Here is a 22,317-nt window from a genome sequence, read left to right on the forward strand (position 1 = left end):
TAGGGAGCTTAACCAAAACCCAGTCAAAGCAAAAAAACCGTAGCTGTTGATATTTTGTAGTTGGAAGCAAGTTCTAACTATTCCAGCAAACTGCACAGAGTATAAAAATGTGTGTCTTGTCTTTTCTAGGGCAGAAGTGATACTGGGAAACATAATCAGGAAGAAAAACTGGAGGTGAGTTTCTGTCAATCAGCGATTCCCCAGACCTTTGCAAGATACTTAGAAAATGAGAATCCAAGCATTGTGCTCTGAGCTAGTTAAGGAGGTGTCTCACTTTATCTGTAAGTGTAAGAAAAGAGGTTTCATAGCTAGTACTATAATATTCTATGTTCTGTGAGACTTAGTTTTCAATCCCATACAAGACACAGGCATTAGGTAACGCAATCAAGTTTTAAAGTAAACTCTGGGACATCCATTTTGAAGTTGTATGAAAAGAAAAACAATATTGACTATTATTCAGTCCTATAGCCAATGCATTATTAATCATCAGTATTTTATTGATATATATATATATATATATATATATATATATATATATATATATAATATTAATAGCAATAAGATTTTTAAAAAAGGAAGAATAAGGCACAAGACAAATTTGAAATGGTAGCAGCCAATCAACCAGGGAAAATTCTTGGGCTCTAAGGGAATAATCCATTACAAGAAAATAAAGAACATTCAAAGTTTATCCATATTGGGACAACCACCCTGGGAGAGCAGATCCCACTGCCTTAAAGCCAGGTTTCCTCTGATATACTTAAAAAAATAGTCATTCATTAAGGATGTATTTTACTCTGCTGATCATCACTATTATTAGCATTTATTTTATTTAGAAGGCTATAACATATTATGTAGTGCTGGGCAAGGTATCTCAACAATACACTACCATCTTGATTCAAGATGATTAGTCATAGCCTACAATAGAATACTACATATGACTGTACGTAAATATTTATATCTATCTATCTATCTATCTATCTATCTATCTATCTATATACAGTATATATATATATATATATATATATATATATATATATATATATATATATATATATATATATATATATATATATATATATCAAAATAACAAGAGTATTGCATTGAGCAATGATACTTTTTTATTGGACTAACTATAAATTTATAAGTTGACAAGCTTTCGGAAGAGTTCCTTCCTTTATCAAGTCCAAAGCAATACTGACCAATTCAATGGAGTTTACAGATTATATCTTAAAACTGTGTTTTAAGATATAATCTGTAAACTCCATTGAATTGGTCAGTATTGCTTTAGACTTGATAAAGGAAGGAACTCTTCCGAAAGCTTGTCAACTTATAAATTTATAGTTAGTCCAATAAAAAAGTATCATTGCTCAATGCAATACTCTTGTTATTTTGAGATATATATATATATATACAGTATATATGTGATAGATAGACAATAAAAATATCCCTCCAATACATTTATAATCTTTAGTTCTTATCATCTAGCCCATAATGTATTATAGCTAAATCACAGGATAACTGCATGCTTAAGTTATATTAGTATATGACTATTTCTAAGTTTTCCTAAAGATACAGGGCTAGATACAATATCAGCTGCCCATACCTTTATTTGGCCCCTCTTTTGATCTATACTATACTAGCATATAGTGAGAACAGTTAAATTCTGATTATCCTAGCTTTGTGAAGGAATAATCTAGATTTTATTAAAGAGACACAGACAATTATTTTGCATAAGCCTTTTCCTTTACTGATCAACAGCCATTCAAAGTAACAATAAATAGTTTAAACATTTAACATAGAAATCACAGTAATGAATATACTGACCAATGAAATACAACCCTGGATGGTGTGATCTAAAGCAGACCAATCAGAAAAGATCATTCTGTTATAAACTGTCCACATAGTATCCCAACTGCCTCTTTGAACTTTGGTGCTTGAGAAGAAAAAGTTATAATCTGCACAAAAAAGTCCATAAACGGAAACAAAAAACATAAACAGGAACCAGAAAAAATAGAGAAAAAACTTGAAACATAGTCCATCAGACGAAACTTGAAAAGAAGGATGAAATCCTGAAGAACTGGAAGATAATCCACCACTTGAATCTTAAAGGGACACTGTACCTAAATTTTTTCTTTCGTGATTCAGATTGAGCATGCAATTTTAAGCAATTTTCTAATTTACTCCTATTATCAAATTGTCTTCATTCTCTTGGTATCTTTATTTGAAATGCACGAATGTAAGTTTAGATGCCGGCCCACTTTTGGTGAACAACCTGGGTTGTCCTTACTGTTTGGTGGATAACTTTTGGTGAACAACCTGGGTTGTCCTTACTGTTTGGTGGATAAATTCATCCACCAATAAAAAAAGTGCTGTCCAGAGTACTGAAACCAAAAAAAGCTTAGATGCCTTCTTTTTCAAATAAAGATAGCAAGAGAATGAAGAAAAATTGATAATAGGAGCAAATTAGAAAGTTGCTTAAAATTGCATGCTCTTTCTGAATTACAAAAGAAAAAAATTTGGGTTCAGTGTCCCTTTAATCTCGAAGATTTAAACTTGGATGAGTCAAAAGTTTAGAATCCTGAAGATACAAAGATTCCTGTTTGTATATATATATATATATATATATATATATATAATCCTTAAATATATACAAACAGGGTCAGGGTTTTAGAAGGGAAAATCATCTATGTCTCTTTAATAAAATCTAGATTATTTCTTCACAAAGCTAGGATAATCAGAATTTTATTACAAGGACAGAGACTCATATTTTGCAAGTTTAAAGCCATTGGCGGCTGGTGAATTTTTAAGATGGTGGTGCACAAGACCCCGCCCCTTTGATAAAGCCACACCCTTTGAGAAAGCCACACCCCTCAAATGGCCCCACCCATTAGAACCAGCAGGTTTTTTGGTACAACTTGTAGGCAAGTAGTTTTGCGGTTGTTATCAAATATATAACTTGTAGGTAAGTAGCTTTGCTGTTATAATATAAATAATTGTTTTAACAACTCTGAGACTCACTGCAATCTGCTAATAATTCTAAACTAAAATAACTTTTTTTAACTAGTATATTTACAGCAGGCAGCAGCCGTGACAGCCGTCAACGGTCAACTAATAAAACTAGTAGGCAAGTAGTTTTGCTGTTGTTATCAAATATATAACTTGTAGGTAAGTAGCTTTGCAGCTGTTATAAAATATAAAACTTGTAGGTAAGTAGTTTTGCGGTTGTTATCAAATATATAACTTGTAGGTAAGTAGCTTTGCAGCTGTTATAAAATATACAACTCGTAGGCAAGTAGTTTTGCAGTTGTTATCAAATATATAACTTGTGGGTAAGTAGACATTTACATGCAAGCACACAGGCACCCATAGAGATTTACTTACACAACAGCACCCATAGTCATGCACATACATACATACATACCCATCTACATCCACATTCACGTAAATACCATCAAACACCCACATTCTTGGCTTTGGCTCCACTCATCTCAAAATACACATATATCACAAACACAGGCCTTGAATCACAGAGCCAAAGACGCTCAGATTTGTATCAGTAATATATGCACAAACCCACACATTACATATACACTCAAAGACAACCCCCAAATCCTAGTCACATACTACAGATAGAAAACTATTGGGCCCTTATTCTGAAACACAGATTTATACACTCACACACAGATAGCACACTTACTGCATTCATTGTTAAAGGGACAGTCTTCTCAAGATTTTTTGTGGTTTAAAAGGATAGATAATCCATTTATTACCCATTCCCCAGTTTTGCATAACCAACACTGTTATATTAAGGCGCTTTTTTTTTATCTCTGATTGGAAAGTTTAAAATGACATGCCCTATCTGAATCATGAAAGTTTAATTTTGACTAACTGTCCCTTTTAGACACATAGGGCCTGATATACAAAAACTCTGCCCAGGTGAGATGATCTAAGACATCTCTTCAGTATGGAGAGGTCCCTAAAAAACACAAATTTTTGTTTGAAAGTTGTTTATCTCACTGCAGGGTATTGATGTAAAGGAGAGACACCTATGTTACTATATAAGGTCTAAACAAATCTAAAAGATTTTGCATGATTTCTCTCCATGACGGAGAGATTTTGAATATCAGGCCCATATAGAGTACAGATACATTCAATACAGTACACACACATTTGTGAGACGGAAACAATATACAAATTAATACATTAATCATGCATGTGTCATAAATATTTATATGTGCATGTATAGAGTTATTATTTTAAATTACTGTTATATATCTTAAAAAATGTGTAAAACCACTATTTTATAGTCATTTAGTGTTAACATTCAAACTCTTTCAAATTCAATGGTGAAAATAAATCCATAAAATGCATAATATTCACAAGAAAAGAAAAGTGTCTATAAAGGTACCTTGATCAGTTCCTTATAAATTGGAACAGATTTATGGCCCATTCCTGCCTTTGACTGAGCAATTTCCACACACACACATTTATATATATATATATATATATATATATATATATATATACACATATATATATATATAAATATATTACATATATATAATATATATATATAAATATATAATACATATATAATATATATATATATATACACATACATATATAATACATATATTACATATATACTGTATATAAAAAAATTCTTGTTTTATTTAATTGTTGAAAATTGCTTTGACAAAGGCATAAATCAGCCCATACATTTTATATATATATATATATATATATATATATATATATATACACACACACACATATATATATATTTTTGTATATATGCGTATATATGTGTATATGTGTATATATATATATATATATATATATATATATATATATATATATATATATATATATATGATAATTAAGGGTCTGTTTCTGTCTATGTCAAAGCAATTTTTTCAATGTTAAATAAAAACAAGACTAAAAACCTTAATATATCTATAATAATAAATAATAAATCAAATACAGGCAGCTGGAGAGCACTCGCACTTCTTAGGTCAATCTGTCAGGGTGCATGCAGGAGTTGAATAGCAGTGAACATATGGCAGCTTTCACTGGTCCTTTTAAATGTGTATTTTTATTTTTATTTGTGACGTTTCGGGGACCGTATCCCCTTCCTCGTCTGAGGAAGGGGATACGGTCCCCGAAACATCACAATAAAAATACACATTTAAAAGGACCAGTGAGTGTTGCCATATGTTCATTGCTATATATATATATATATATATATATATATATATATATATATATATATATATATATATATATATATATATATATATATATATATATACACACACACACATTGTTAAAAATTGCTTTTACAAAGGCAGAAACTGACCACAAATCAGCCCATACATACACACACACATATATATTATATAAATAAATATATATAAATATATATAATACTTCTACCGGGAGAAGTGTAGCAGTCATCTCTGCACTTCTCCACAGCCAGTGTGCACCTAACATTTAACCCACACGTCAAAAACAAATTTTTAGGAATTCTGGGGAGTGGGGAGCTCCGATTGCTGCCTTTACATTATATTACCAGCTCATATAAAAGGCAAAGTATTTGTTTTATTAGTGTGGCTGGGGGGCAGTATAATTTGAGCTCCTCTCACCTCTCACCCTCGCACAGGCTGAAGTGTGCGATCAAGGGAGTATGGGGATGGGTGGAGGCTGGGAGCGGCGCCTGCAGGCAAATTTAATGAGGCGCATAGACAGGCATATGTTAGCTCTACCGCACGTGCGGTTACATATACAAAAGTTAAAAAAAATTGAATTAAATTTCAAAATAAAAACAGTTTGACTTTTAAATTTTTTTTGGGCTACAAATTAAATATAATTTTTCCAATAGGGGGGCTATTGGAAAAATTATATTTTATTCAGATATTTTTTTTCTTCTTGTGGGCTGGGGGGGGAGGGCACGTGCGGGTGTGTACAAATGGAGGAGCCTCCACTGTTTAAAGCTAAACATAAAATGTCAATATAATAAACATTGAGGTATAGAATTAATAGGTTTAAAATAAAATTGTCTAAAAACTGATCTGAAGACCAGTCGGCGGCATTTAGAATTTCTTGAAGAGATGAGGATTTATAAAAAGCCTTAGAAGCAGCAGCTCCTCTTATAGAATGAGAAGAAAAAGATTTGTCAATACCTGCTTCACTCATGACCCATTTAATCCATTTACTAATGGAAGTGGAAGAAACAGGAAGGTGAGGAGGAGAAAAAGAAATTAAAAGTTAATTAGAGGAAGAAGAATTTCTAAATGAAGTAGTACGTTTTTCATATTCCTTGAGACAAAGTACCACACACAAAAGGGGGCAATCAGATAAATAAGGATAAAAGATAGAGGAAGGGGGGTAGTAACTATAAAAAACAAGCAAAGGAGAAGTATGATTAGAAAGATGGCACACATGCACTTTGTTACCTTATGCTTCTGCAGTTGGCCATACATAGGTCTGTTTTTTGGGTTTTTTTATTATCATTTTGTGGTATTTATGATATAGATTAATGTAAGGGGTCTTCTGACCCTCACTCCGATACTTATTGTTATTATTCAAATTTGCTTGTAATATGTTATTAAGTGTATTGCACTATTTATATTTGACTATTGTAACTTGTGTTATTTGCTATAAATAAAAGTTTAGAAAAAAAAAAAGATAGAGGAAGACATAGATTTAGTTCTTCTAGAAATATTAAAAATAACACCTTGAGGTGAAAACATTTTAGATGAAAAATCTATAGCCTTTACATAAGAAACCATTCTGCAATATAATAGACAAAGGAGAGTTACAAGCTTGCAAGTAAGTTGTTTAAGAGAAAGTAATTCATTACAAGGCCAGGTTTGAAAAAGAAAAATATTAAATTAACATCCCAGAAAGAAGAATATTTAGCAGAAGGAGGTCTCTTAAGTTTAATGGATTTCATAAGTCTAGAAATATAAATATGTTGACCTATAGGAGAATTATTAATCAATTCATGTCCAGCAGAAATAGCTGATCTATAAACATTAATAGATCTATAAGCTAAACCTGCATCAAAAAGAGAAGTTAGAAAATTTAAAATTTCATTTAAAGGAGCTGAAAAGGGATCCAAACGTCTTTCACAGCACCAGCTAGACCATTTAGACCAGGAGGATAAGTAACATTTCTTAGTTCCTGGAGCCAAGGAGTCTTGTAACAATGATTTAGCTGATGAAGAAATACCTTCGGAACCCCAGGATCCCCTGAAATTGTCCATGCAATAAGTTGAAGAGGACCTTGAAGTACTAGGTCGTGAAAATCTCCGTTTGGATCTGACAGGAGGTAAGGAACAAGATGTAAAAGAACTGTTAACTGAATTGACATTTCTAATAGGGACGAGTACCAAGACTGGGTTGGCCAAAATGGGGATATCAGAAGAAGCGATATCTTGCTCCTCCTGACAACATTCAAAACTTGAGGGATCATCAAAAAAGGAGGAAAAGCATAAGCTCCCTGAAGCGGCCAGGTTTGGAGGAATGCATCTACTGCTAGGGCTTCTGGATCTGGACGCCGGCTGGAAAAAGGAAGAATCTGATAATTCAGGCGAGATGCAAATAAATCTATAGAGAAAGGACCTCTGATAAGTTGTAAATTTTGATAAAGATCTGGATGTAATCTCCAATCGCTTGAGTCTAATATATAACTGGAACCCCAATCTGCTGCAGTGTTGGAAAGACCCGGAATATATTCTGCTCGAACAGAGATGTTGTTCTGAAGACATTGATGGATAAAATTCTTTGTGATATCCGATAATTGTTTGGAATGAGTACCACCAAACGATTCAGATACCAAACCGCCATCCATCCTTAACAGAATTGAAATTGGATAATTCTGTTTGATAAAACTCTTTATTGCAAAAGAGCCTGCAATCAATTCCAGGCAATTTATGTGCAATTTGCGTTCCAAAATTGACCATTTGCCCCGGTTATTTGAGAACCAGATCTGGCACCCCAGCCTGAATTGCTTGGGTCTGATTCTATTATGACATCTGGTGCTTTTCCAAAAATAATGGTGCCATTCCAGGCTTCTATATTGGAAAGCCATCAGGTTAATTCAAGTCTGGCTTCTTCTGACAAAGAAATCCTGTGAGGATAAGGAAACACCTTCCTTAAATAAAAAAAATTTAATATCTGTAAAGCTCTGTAATGTAATGGGGCTGGAAAATTGCTTGAATTGAGGAAGAAAGAAGTCCCCCAATTCTCGAAAGAGTCCTGATTGGAAAAAACTTTTTCTTTAAAATTAATTAATTTTATTTTCTTTACTTTCTCTAAGGGTAAACTCAGGGTTGATAAGGTAGTGTCTATTAAAAAACCTAGAAAAAAATAATTTCTGAGAAGGCAAAAGAATTGATTTCTTGTAGTTGATAAGAAAACCTAAATTCTTCAAAATATTTATAGTCATTTCCAAATGTGAAAGAAGAAGAGAAAGATCCTGATTCATAAGAAGTATGTCGTCTAAATAAATGATTGGACGAACACCTCTTAGTCTCAACCAAGCTATGACTGGTTTTAAGATTTTGGTGAAAACCCAAGGAGCAGAGAACAGGCCAAAGGGGAGACAGTTAAACTTCCAAATAAAATCATTTCCAGACAAATCAAAGAAATTTGCGATGAGAGGGATGAACAGGGAATGTTAAATAAGCATCTGTTAAATCCAATATTACCAACCAGTCCTTGTCCATGAGACAATCCCTCAGAAGATGAATTCCTTCCATCTTGAAAAAAGGAAGAATCTGATAATTCAGGTGAGATGCAAATAAATCTATAGAGAAAGGACCTCTGATAAATTGTAAATTTTGATAAAGATCTGGATGTAATCTCCAATCGCTTGAGTCTAATATATAACTGGAACCCCAATCTGCTGCAGTGTTGGAAAGACCCGGAATATATTCTGCTCAAATAGAGATGTTTTTCTGAAGACATTGATGGATAAAATTCTTTGTGATATCTGATAATTGTTTGGAATGAGTATCACCAAACGATTCAGATACCGAACAGCCATCCATCCTTAACAGAATCGAAATTGGATAATTCTGTTTGATAAAACTCTTTATTGCAAAAGAGCCTGCAATCAATTCCAGGCAATTTATGTGCAATTTGCGTTCCAAAATTGACCATTTGCCCCGGTTATTTGAGAACCAGATCTGGCACCCCAGCCTGAATTGCTTGGGTCTGATTCTATTATGACATCTGGTGCTTTTCCAAAAATAATGGTGTCATTCCAGGCTTCTATATTGGAAAGCCATCAGGTTAATTCAAGTCTGGCTTCTTCTGACAAAGAAATCCTGTAAGGATAAGAAAACCCGTTCCTTAAATAAAACAAAATGTAATATCTGTAAAGCTCTGTAATGTAATGGGGCTGGAAAATTGCTTGAATTGAGGAAGAAAGAAGTCCCACAATTCTCGAAAGAGTCCTGATTGGAAAAAACTTTTTCTTTAAAATGAATTAATTTTATTTTCTTTACTTTCTCTAAGGGTAAACTCAGGGTTGATAAGGTAGTGTCTATTAAAAAACCTAGAAAAAAATAATTTCTGAGAAGGCAAAAGAATTGATTTCTTGTAGTTGATAAGAAAACCTAAATTCTTCAAAATATTTATAGTCATTTCCAAATGTGAAAGAAGAAGAGAAAGATCCTGATTCATAAGAAGTATGTCGTCTAAATATATGATTGGACGAACACCTCTTAGTCTCAACCAAGCTATGACTGGTTTTAAGATTTTGGTGAAAACCCAAGGAGCAGAGAACAGGCCAAAGGGGAGACAGTTAAACTGCCAAATAAAATCTTTCCAGACAAATCAAAGAAATTTGTGATGAGAGGGATGAACAGGGACTGTTAAATAAGCATCTGTTAAATCCAATCTTACCAACCAGTCCTTGTCCATGAGACAATCCCTCAGAAGATGAATTCCTTCCATCTTGAAATGGTTGTAAGAAAGGAAGGCATTCAGATTCCTCAGATTTATCACATGGTCCTTCTTTCTTTTTTTTACAAAGAACATGTTGCTGAGAAAAGAATCCATTATATCTGGGGTTGGCTCTATTTCCTGTTTTAGATGGAGATTCAAAATGTCTTGATCTAACAGATCTGAATCTGTTTTTGCGAAGACAATAGGATTTGGAGGATGATTCTGATAAGGAGGGGACATAAAATCTAGAAGAAGACCTGAAATAGTCTGAATTACCCAAGCGTAATTAAGGCTTAATTTTTTATAAATAGGGACAATCTCCCTCCAACTTGTGTGGGAAACAAATTGTGTTGAGTAAAGAGAGTCGTCTTACCTGTAAATGGTCTAGGGCGAGACCTTGATCTTGAGAATCTTAGGGTCCAGGAGCATTGTCTTGAGGGAAAGAAATTTGTGAGGGAGTGATTTGGAGGAGGGAATTGCTGAAATTGCTGGATGTGAGGTCTGTTACTGAAGTATGGACGACCGGGAAAACGACCTCTTCCTTTCCCGGCCCATTCAAAAACACAACTGGGTTGGTAATAAAATATTTTCTTAGTGGAAGTTTTAACCTTGTTTAGTGAATTAAAGGTGTTACCTTAAGAATTGAGTTCTTTTAAACCCCAATCTCCAAAAAGTAATCCCTCAGCCTGAGGACCCATCTCTGTTGGGGCAAAATCAGATATCTTGGGGTCTATTCTCCTCAAAACCATTTTTCTACGTTGAGTAGATAATGCTGTATTATCATCCTAATAGATAAATAGACATTTGGATCCATTGTCTTACAATATAAGGATCAAACATGGCTTTATTTACAATTGCTTTCTCAGTTAATTCAAAAACTTTAGTAATTGGTCCCAAAGTATCTAAATATCTATCTTGACATGCCTTTAAAAACCTGTCAGGGCCTTTCTTGAGATTAAAACTCTTGTTATTAACAAACTTAATTATATTTGCATCAATCTCAGGTGTAACAGAAGTCTTATGGGGCAAATCTGGACGAGGACACTCTGCCTTAATGGTAGATCTCGCTTAGTTAGAAAGAGACTTCCTCACATAATGATCAGGAAACTTAGCTACCCTCTTAGAGGGTCTCCAATTAGATGATCGAGGGTGCTGGAGATCTTCTGGATCTAAATATTCCAGACCCTCATTATCAACCAAATTAAGTTTAGATATTTTTTTTTTATTATTATTTTTTTACTTTTTTTACTGTAGGGGTATAATTAGAAGAAGAACTATCTGAAAACTCTGAAGTAAAAATAGACTACCAAGAATTATTATCAGTATTCATAGTGGAGTCTGAAGACTCAGATGTGAAGACTAAGTCTACCTTTCTCTTGGCAGCACGTTTTTTAGGAGCAATAATCTCAGACTCTGAATCTGAGGAAAGATGAAGAAAATCACAAGAATTAACTCTCTTGTCTGAACTGCAGGCTAAAAGCTCAATTACCAACATTTTTTTATTTAAATTTTTTAGATAAATGTTTTGTTTTTCTGGAAGCTTTCCTGGGGGAACCAGGATTTTTATTGACAGAATTAATAACTGTCTGAAATTGTTGTTTTAATTCTTTAATAGCACTATCAAGAATACAGATTGTTCTGAAAAAGAATGAGATTCTTCTTGAAACATTTTAAAATAAATAAATAATGAATTAATTAATAAAAACAAATAATTAATAATTAAATGTTCATTAACAATAGAATGAAATAAATTATGGCCCACAATCAATACAAATTTAAACAATAATGTAATAAATAAAGAAGTTGTTGAAATAAACTGAGGAATGAGTATTAAAATAAGTCAAAAAAAGTTACTATATTCTGTCTAAAATATTAACTTCTACTAAACTCAAATCAACAAATGTTGCGATCTGTCTGGGAGTCCTGTAAGAAGAAAAAATGGGCGGGAGAGATGACACAGCGTCAAAGAGAAGACAGCTGCATCACAAAATGGGGCGTGGCCACACGCACAGGAAACAGGAAATGTTGGACCAAAAGATACAGAAAACCGACGAAGATGCCACAACACAGAGCAGAGTACTAAGAGAGTGCACTAAAATGAAGTAAGTAAAAAATGAGAGTAGACAAACTAAACAAATAAACTAAATAAAGGGAAGGTGAGCAAAAACAGAAAAAGAGAAATAAATAAAATATACCAAAAGCAGAAAAAGCTTTATTGAAAATAATACAAAATAATGAAAATTAAAGAAAACAAGAATAAAAGTCACACAATTAATAGAGACAATAAAAACAAAACAGAAGTATTATAATATACAAAATAAAACAAATCTAAATATTCACAAATATAGAGCTCACAAAATATATTTATCTTTGAGAGCAGCAAAATGAAAAGAGGCAGTTGGGATACTATGTGGACAGTTTATAGCAGAATTAACTTTTCTAAATGGTCTGCTTTAGATCATACCATCCAGGGTTGTGTTTCATTGGTCCCTATATTCATTTCTGTGATTTCTATGTTAAATGTTTAAACTATTTATTGTTACTTTGAATGGCTGTTGAGCAGTAAAGGAAAAGGTTTATGCAAAATATGAGTCTCGGTCCTTGTAATAAAATAGTTTTTCATGCAGATAACGGTTACACAACCTAAAATTCTACACATCTGCTGTTATAACCATTGATTGGTAAATACCTGAATGTCCTGCATTTTACAGTTTTGTTCCAGTTTGGGAGCTCTGTCTTGCTGTCCCTTTCATCATTTTCTCTATCTTTATATGTCGTCACGTTGCCAAACCAGGGCTCAATTTTGCTCAGTAGTATCCAGTCATGCACCATTACACTTCCCACCCTGCCCTCTCTCTCCAGGACTCCCCACCCGCCTCCTGGTACCATAGTGAATAAATTCAAACTTTGAGAGGTAAACCAAAGGGATAAGGGACTGTAAGTGTAAGTCAAGCAGAAAACTACCCTTGCGTAAATTGTGCACCAATAAGCCCTAAGGTACCTTGTAACTATAATGGCAAGCAGTATGGCATTAGCCTTCCTTTAGCAATGCTTAAACTAACAACAGGATTTAAAGTGTAGCAATTACACTTTAGCCATTATGATGTTGTAGATGATGCCTTCATGTTTGTCAATATGCCCTTCAGTATAGGTTTTACCTATCAAACCAAGTTACCAGAATTTCATCTTCTAAAAACTTTAGCAACTAAAGGGCTTCATTTTCTTTCTGAAAAAAAAATATTTTAATGATACATATTTTGTGTAGTTCAATCTTTGCAATGAAGTGCCCTGGGTGCTTTAATTTGTAGAAAATGCATTTTAAATTGCTGAGACTAACAGAAATGATTTATTAATCTCAAAGTCTATAAGAAAAGTCTACAAAATGAATCCAAGAGTTGAGGGATGACAAGTAAATCTATTGTATTGATAGCATCTACTCTTGCTACCTTCCATATGTGTATTTATAATAAATCTTATACAGTTCAGTACGATTAAATTGGACTTAAGAGGATTGTGGGGGTTTTATTTCACTGTGATGCTTGACATTTGATATCATTAGACAACAAACTTTATTTCAATGAATACATTTTGTTTGTGTTTTCTACAGGAGATCAAGTTTGGTCATAACTACCAAGTTATACTGGGGAGGAAAGTAAGTTTGCCAATTTTGCCTTGTTTCGATAATAAGAAATTCCTAGAAATAAAATGCAACCAATTACAACACTTTGCACAGATAGGTTAATAAACTACCAGCAAACCAATGGAAAATAGTAAACATTATAGTTGAATAGCTCAATTTATCAAGGCTTTGTAATATAAAGCATAGTGAAATGTACAGTGTCTAACCAATTATTTATTGTATTGTTTTGTAGTAAAAGTGAACTTAAATTGGACCAGGTACAACATACAGTAGTTTGAACTATTTGGTAGTTATAGCACTTTGTGCCAGGAAACGTTTTAAAAGTTCTTTACATTTGTCAGGGACAATGAAGTTTTATTCTGGCGTTGAGTAAAAAGCTTCATTAAACAGACATTACAGTACAGGAAAGATCTAAGTTAAAACCTTTTCTGCTCTGTGCTTCAGCCTGAAACAGCATCTCCTGCTGTATTTATCAGCTCTAAATATAACATCACTGCACACTTATCAATTGCAGCCCGCAAAAGAGTAAAACGACTCAAATTTGCACATTAATATATAATACTAATGAAATATGAAAAAACTGTTTCTAGATAGATAGATAGATAGATAGATAGATAGATAGATAGATAGATATACCCTCCTCCTTATATCTTACCCTGTGTATATAAATTTCATACCCTATCTCATTATTTCATACCCTGTGCTTGCCCCACTTATAGCTGTCACTGCATCGCAAGTGTTTGTGTATATATATATATAAAAACAAATAAAAACTATCCAAATAAAGGAGGCTGCAACTTATGTTTTCCACATTAAAGTGAAATCCAAACACTTTTCACTGATAATGCTTTTTATCAAGGTTTTTTTTGCTTTATATGTTCACATCTCAGATTTAGCCAATTTGTTAACCTTCCAATTAAATCATCTGTTATTTTCTTATTAGGATTTTTTTATAGTACAAATAGTATATAAAGTATTGACCTGTTTCATGCCGGTCTTTTCTGATTCTTTGATGCATTTATAGCAAAAGGGAGATTTAACATTCCACATACCAAATGGCATTTCTAGCTCCCCAAGGTGACACTTCTAAGTCTTATCGCTGATTTGTACTTTTTCTTTTTCAAGAGCTGAGACGGAGAGAGGACTATCAAGAAAACACATTATTGAAGGTAAGTCTGTCAGAGAATGTCTGTGATTTATTGCTAAACTTTATGTGCCAGGTTCTAAACAGTACTCTATTAAGATAATGTTATCGTTTGTAAATACATCTAAATGATAATATATATATATAGTTCCACCCTTTTGTAGCACCTAATGAAATACATATTTGCATCTCTACTTAATTTGGAAACAAGAGATGTTGATTTGTACTCTTTATAGTAATTCACTTACTGACCCGTTATATTGATGCTAATACCAAAGCCATACACATGACTAAGGAGAAGATAAGAGTAGTAGAATTGCAGGTGTTAACACATGTTGGTTATTTGGAATTCAGCTTTGCACAAACAATAACGCATAACTGGGTATTATAAATTGTTGTTACAATATCTAACCAACGCATTTTTAACGCACCTGGGGCCCGATTACATATGCCACATCGGGCACAAAAGCTGGCATCAACAATTTTTTTGCAAATCTAGTGATCACATATACGGCACTGCAAACAAGTGTGGCTCGTTTATTTTACCCTTTCCCCGCTGTTTTTACTCCCATAAACTAACATAGAACCTGCGTCACAAGTCGGTATCATATATACAGCGCAAGGATTAACCCTGCAAGAATTGAGAAATTTTACTCCATTTTCACCTTGCCACGCATAGGCAGGTGCAGCAAGTATTGTGTTGAGTATATAAGTACCATAACTCCCTAGAAGTCTTATCAAACACCTAACGCATGCGCAATATGTACCTCTCAACCGTCATCCCCCCAGTGCAATAACTAATAAAATGTTTTAACTGCTAATCCACCAACCCCCCATCGCAAAGTACCTTTTAACACTATTAACCCCTAAACCGCCAACCCCCCACATTGCAAAATAATTATTAACACTATTAACCCCTAAACCTCCAACCTTCCACATCGCAAAATACCTATTAACACTATTAACCATTAAACCGACAATCCCTCACATCATAAAATACCTAAACACACTATTAACCCCTAAACTGACAACCCTCCACAACACAAAGTATTAATCTAATACCTAAGCCCCCTAACCTAACACCCCATAAATTAATCCCAATTAAAATACAATTACATAAAATAAAAAAGACTATCTCCCTAAAAAAATAATTTTATCTAAAATTAAACCTAATCTAATACCCCTATAAAAACAAAAAAGCCACCCCAAAATAAAAACACCCCCTAATCTAACACTAAACTACCAATAGCCCTTAAAAGGGCCTTTTGTAGGGCATTGCCCTAAGTGTAGCAGCTCTTTTACTTAAAATAAAATACTAAGTACCTCTTAACAGTGCAACCCCCACCCGCCCCCCAAAATAAAAAATACCTAACTATAAAAAAATGTATCTACCCATTGCCCCTAAAGGGGCATTTGTATGGGCATTGCCCTTAAAAGGGCAATCAGCTCTTTTAGTGCTCATTAAATAAAATAAAAAGCCCTAATCTAAAAAAAAAACACCCAAAAAAATAAAAAATAAACCTAACACTAACCACCATTCTTGAAGTCTGGCGGTGAAGGTCTTCTTTCGGGCAGTTCCATCTTCAATCTTCATCCCAGTGTCGCAGAGCAGAGGAAGCGCCATCTTCAATCTTCATCCAGGTGTTTTGCGGAGCTGAGGTGGTGCGGAGATGGATTGGCGATGCATGGTCATCTAACGTGGAGGCTCCTCTTCATGCGATTGTCCGCCGCACACTGAAGATTGAATGCAAGATACCTGTTTTATATTGGGGTACCTTGCATTCCTATTGGCTGAAAATTTCAAATCAGCCAATAGGATGAGAGCTGCTTAATTCCTATTGGCTGTTAAGATCTGCCGGCGCCATATATGTGATTCACCCGACGTGCAAGCTGAACTCACTGGCAGCGTGGGTTTCAGCAGTTGCGCTCAAACTTACACTGCATATGTAATATCGCCCCTGATACTTATATAGTCCACCCTATCGTTTCAATGGGAAGCAGTAGTAGCGTTCTTACTGTGCTCATATTACAAGCTGTTAAGTGTTGCTCTAGCACACAATATGACTTTCATATTAAGCACTTTTGAAAACTTAGTATAAAGTATTAAGGCTTGCCATCATGTATTCAAAAGCACTAAAATATACTAGAAAGAAATTAATACAGGTACATTTAAAGGGACAAAAAACCACATTTATTTTCAGTATTCTGCTAAAGCATACCATTTTAAACAACTTTTTCATTTACTTATATTATCAAATTTGTTTCATTCTCTTGCTATCCTTTGATGAAGGAGCAGCAATGCACTACTGGGAACTAGCTTAACATCTTTGCTGAGCCAATGACAAAAGGCATATATTTGCAGTCCCCGACCGCCAGCTATCTCCAAGTAATGCATGACTGCTCCTGAGGGCCTACCAAGGTATTCTTTTCAACAAAGGCTACCAATAGAACAAAGCGAATGAGATAATAGAGTCATAAAAATGTAATTTTGACTTTACTGTCCTGTGAACAAATATGAAACAAAGAGTTAATAAGGTTTAGTAGAATAGTTGGAGTGGAAAGAGGTCATGAGCGTATGTGTGTATGGGTATTGTATGTTTGTGTGTGTGTGTATGTGTAAATGTTGTTGTATATGTACAATTTAGTGTGAGTTTGTATAGAATACAGCATTAAGGGATACAAAACAGAGCATACAATGTTTAAAAGGTTTCCAATTTACTTCTATTATCATATTTGCTTTGTTCCTATGGTATTCTTTGTTGAAGTCAGTGGTGTCTGAAGTACGGCAGGAAATAGTGCTGACATCTAAAGTTTTTGCTGATGTATAATCTTGCAAAAGTGCACGCTGCTAAGATTACGTCTTTGCTGTTTAACAAAAGATACCAAGAGAACAAAAAAAATTGATTGATAAAATAAGTAAATAAGAAAGCTGTTCAAAATGGCATGCTCTGGGGGCTAGTTATCAAGCCGTCTACTTTTCTGGCTTCGCCGGCCCAATACGTCCGCCTAAGCTCGCCTACCTTCGCCGCCGCGGACCTGAAAAAATACGCCTAAGTTATCAAATAAAGCTGTCAAAAAGCCACGGGGCGATGAGCAGCGGACTGTGACAGTTATCACTCATCCGATCTCGCTGCCCTTCGGCTTTTTCCCAGCTTTATTGCTAGCCTGTCACTAAGCACTCACACTAAACTGCACTGTTCTACCCCCTATACCGGCGCCCCCGGAGCCCCCCGCAACTCAATAAAGTTACTAACCCCTAAACCGCTGCTCCTAGACCCTGCCGCAACTCTGATAAATGTATTAACCCCTAAACCGCCGCTCCCGGACACCGCTGCCACCTACATTATACCTAGTAACCCCTATCCTGCCCCCCCTATACCGTCGCCCTCTATTATAAAATTATTAACCCCTATCCTGCTGATCCCGCACCTCTCCGCAACTAAATAAATAGTTTAACCCCTAAACCGCCGCTCCATGAACCCGCCGCAACCTATAATAAATTTATTAACCCCTATCCTGCCCCCCACTACGCCGCCGCCACTGTAATAAAATGATTAACCCCTAAACCTAAGTCTAACCCTAACCATAATGCCCCCCTAACTTAAATATTAATTAAATAAATCTAAATAAATTAACTCTTATTAACTAAATGAATCCTATTTAAAACTAAATACTTACCTTTAAAATAAACCCTAATATAGCTACAATATAAATAATAATTATATTCTAGCTATCTTAGGATTTATTTTTATTTTACAGGTACCTTTCAATTTATTTTAACCATGTACAATAACTATTAAATAGTTATTAACTATTTAATAGCTTACCTAGCTAAAATAAAGAGAAATGTACCTGTGAAATAAATCCTAACCTAAGTTACAATTACACCTAACACTACACTATACTTTAATAAATTATTCCTATTTAAACTAAATACTTACCTGTAAAATAAACCCTAAGATAGCTACAATATAATTAATAATTATATTCTAGCTATCTTAGGATTTATATTTATTTTACAGGTAACTTTGTATTTATTTTAGCTAGTTAGAATAGTTATTAAATAGTTATTAACTATTTAATAACTACCTAGCTAAAAGAAATATAAAATTACCTGTAAAATAAATCCTAACTTAAGTTACAATTAAACCTAATACTACACTATCATTAAATTAACTAAATAAACTACCTACAAAGAACTACAATGAAATACAATTACATAAACTAACTAAAGTACAAAAAATAAAAAAAGCTAAGTTACAAAAAATAAAAAATTAAGTTACAAACATGTTAAAAATATTACAACAATTTTAAGCTACTTACACCTAATCTAAGCCCCCTAATAAAATAACAAACCCCCCCAAAATAAAAAAAATCCCTACCCTATTCTAAATTACATAAATTTCAAAGCTCTTTTACCTTACCAGCCCTTAAAAGGGCCATTTGTGGGGGCATGCCCCAAAAAGTTCAGCTCTTTTGCCTGTAAAATAAAAATACAACCCCCCCCCAACATTAAAACCCACCACCCACATACCCCTAATCTAACCCAAACCCCCCTTACAAAAACCTAACACTAATCCCCTGAAGATCATCCTACCTTGAGTCGTCTTCACTCAGCCGAGCCACCGATGGAACTGAAGAGGACATCCGGAGCGGAAGAAGTTAATCCTCCAAGCGGCGCTGAAGAAATCTTCCATCCGATGAAGTCATCATCCAGGCGGCGCTGAAGAAGTCTTCGATCCGGCCGATGTCATCTTCAAAGAGGCGCTGAAGAGGTCTTCTATCCGGGCGAAGTCATCTTCCAAGCCGGGTCTTGAATCTTCCTTCCGCCGACGCGGAACCACCTTCTTCACCGACGGACTACGACGAATGACGGCTCCTTTAAGGGACGTCATCCAAGATGGCGTCCCCTCAATTCCGATTGGCTGATAGGATTCTATCAGCCAATCGGAATTAAGGTAGGAAAATCTGATTGGCTGATGGAATCAGCCAATCAGATTGAGCTCGCATTCTATTGGCTGTTCCGATCAGCCAATAGAATGCAAGCTCAATCTGATTGGCTGATTGGATCAGCCAATCGGATTGAACTTGAATCTGATTGGCTGATTCCATCATGTATAGACTTCAAGGGGCCGATTTATGAAAGTGCGACCGGACATGATACGTGTAGCGTATCATGTCCGCTGCACAATGAATAATTGCCGACAGCATTTATCATTGCACAAGCAGTTCTTGTGAAGTGCTTGTGCAATGCCGCCCCCTGCAGATTTGCAGGGGGTGTCAATCAGCCCTATCGTATAGGATCAGGTGGATTGATGTCTGCAGCCTCAGAGCAGGCGGACAAGTTATGGAGCAGCGGTCTTTAGGGGCATCAAGCTCCATTGGGAGCTTGATAATTCGGCCTCCAAGAGACAGCACTCTCTATAAGAGGTAGTGATGTTCTGTTCAATCGTTTTAATTAATTTAAGATATTGGATTTACGGTAATTAGAAGGTATTACACAGATTTGATTGAAAATCCAGTATGAACTGGGCGCACATCCCATACCCAGGGAAGCACTCTCACAGCAAGCAACATCTGATGTAGGGGATGTTTTGTTTCCCGAAACAATACATTTTTACCTTTGCTTTGAAAAAATTCTGAGAGTTTTTTTCCACTTTTTGCATATACAGTATAGATATATTATTTATTTTTAACACAGACATCAAAACTGGATTGAGATTTTTGCAAGAGAACGAATTACAAAAGCTAATTACAAAAAATGTAGCCCATGAGTTATAGAAGCAATAAGTTGCTGGCTATCCTAGTTCTGGACTTAGGCCATCTAGATTTCATTAACAGCTGCATCATGCCTTTGACACATTTGTACTACAAAAGCGTCCGCTCTCCTGAATGATTGATGTCCGTCACATGTGCAAGTTTCCCAGCGGCAGGTTTAGAGTTGTTTTGAAAATGATATATATTAGTACAATAAGCATGTGAGATCCCTATTATAGACAGAGATTACAGCTGTGCTGCCCAGAAACCTCTTGTTAGCAAGGATCCATGTGAACCTGTATTTTGAGTGCAAGCATAATAGAATTGTTCCATCTTGAGGACAGCTCAAGGGGTTTCTTTAACTCTATGCTATGCTAAAACACAGTAACATCATTTTTAAATCATGATTAGAAAAGAGATCCAGGAGAAAAAAGCAAGGATCCCATCTAGAAGATTAGAAACATTTTGGGCTAGATTACAAGTGGTGCACAATAAGCAATATCGCTACTGCATTAACACTCATATTACAAGCTGAAAGTAAATGGTTACGCTTGAGTGCACACAAAATTTGCGCTCAAAGTTTTAGCACAAATGAAGAGCTAAGTGTAAGTGTATATATATATATATATATATATATATATATATATATATATATATAGAGTATCTCACAAAAGTGAGTACACCCCTCACATTTTTGTAAATATTTTATTATATCTTTTCATGTGATTACATTGTAAAGTAGTACAGCCTGTATAACAGTGTAAATTTCCTGTCCCCTCAAAATTACTCCACATACAGCCATTAATGTCTAAACCGTTGACAACAAAAGTGAGTACACCCCTAAGTGGAAATGTCCAAATTGGGCCCAATTAGCCATTTTCCCTCCCCGGTGTCATGTGACTCGTTAGTGTTACAAGGTCTCAGGTGTGAATGGGGAGCAGGTGTGTTAAATTTGGTGTTATCGCTCTCACACTCTCTCATACTTGTCACTGGAAGTTCAACATGGCACCTCATGGCAAAGAACTCTCTGAGGATCTGAAAAAAAGAATTGTTGCTCTACATAAAAATGGCCTAGGCTATAAGAATATTGCCAAGGCCCTGAAACAGCTGCAGCACGGTGGGCAAGACCATACAGCGGTTTCACAGGACAGGTTCCACTCAGAACATGCCTCGTCATGGTCGACCAACGGAGTTGAGTGCACATGCTCAGCGTCATATCCAGAGGTTGTCTTTGCGAAATAAACGTATGAATGCTGCCAGCATTGCTGCAGAGGTTGAAGGGGTGGGGGTCAGCCTGTCAGTGCTCAGACCATACACCGCACACTGCATCAAATTGGTTTGCATGGCTGTCGTCCCAGAAGTAAGCCTCTTCTAAAGATGATGCACAAGAAAGCCTGCAAACAGTTTGCTGAAGACAAGCAGACTAAGGACATGGATTACTGGAACCATGTCCTGTGGTCTGATGAGACTAAGATAAACTTATTTGATTCAGATTGTGTCAAGCGTGTGTGGAGGCAACCAGGTGAGGAGTACAAAGACAAGTGTGTCTTGCCTAAAGTCAAGCATAGTGGTGGGAGTGCCATAGTCTGGGCCTGCATGAATGCTGTCTGCACTGGGGAGCTACAGTTCATTGAGGGAACCATGAATGCCAACATGTACTGTGACATACTGAAGCAGAGCATGATCCCCTCCCTTTTAGAGACTGGGCCACAGGGCAGTATTCCAACATGATAACTACCGTATTTTTCGCTCCATAAGACGCACCTGACCATAAGACGCATCTAGTTTTTGGAGGAAGAAAACAAGAAAAAAAATATTCT

General features: G+C 35.2%; 1 protein-coding gene across 1 annotated transcript in view; it reads left to right on the top strand.

Annotated features, from left to right (window-relative positions):
- The window catches only part of KCNAB1 (potassium voltage-gated channel subfamily A regulatory beta subunit 1), a 427,823-nt gene that overhangs the window by 284,093 nt on the left and 121,413 nt on the right, over positions 1-22,317 (top strand). Inside the window, exons 5-7 of the mRNA XM_053710077.1 lie at positions 130-174; positions 13,564-13,608; positions 14,722-14,765. Coding sequence (XP_053566052.1) covers positions 130-174; positions 13,564-13,608; positions 14,722-14,765 — 134 coding nt within the window. The remainder of the gene's footprint in view (positions 1-129; positions 175-13,563; positions 13,609-14,721; positions 14,766-22,317) is intronic.

The sequence above is a fragment of the Bombina bombina genome, chromosome 4, assembly GCF_027579735.1.
Source record: "Bombina bombina isolate aBomBom1 chromosome 4, aBomBom1.pri, whole genome shotgun sequence".
In the NCBI taxonomy this organism is placed as follows: Eukaryota; Metazoa; Chordata; class Amphibia; order Anura; family Bombinatoridae; genus Bombina; species Bombina bombina.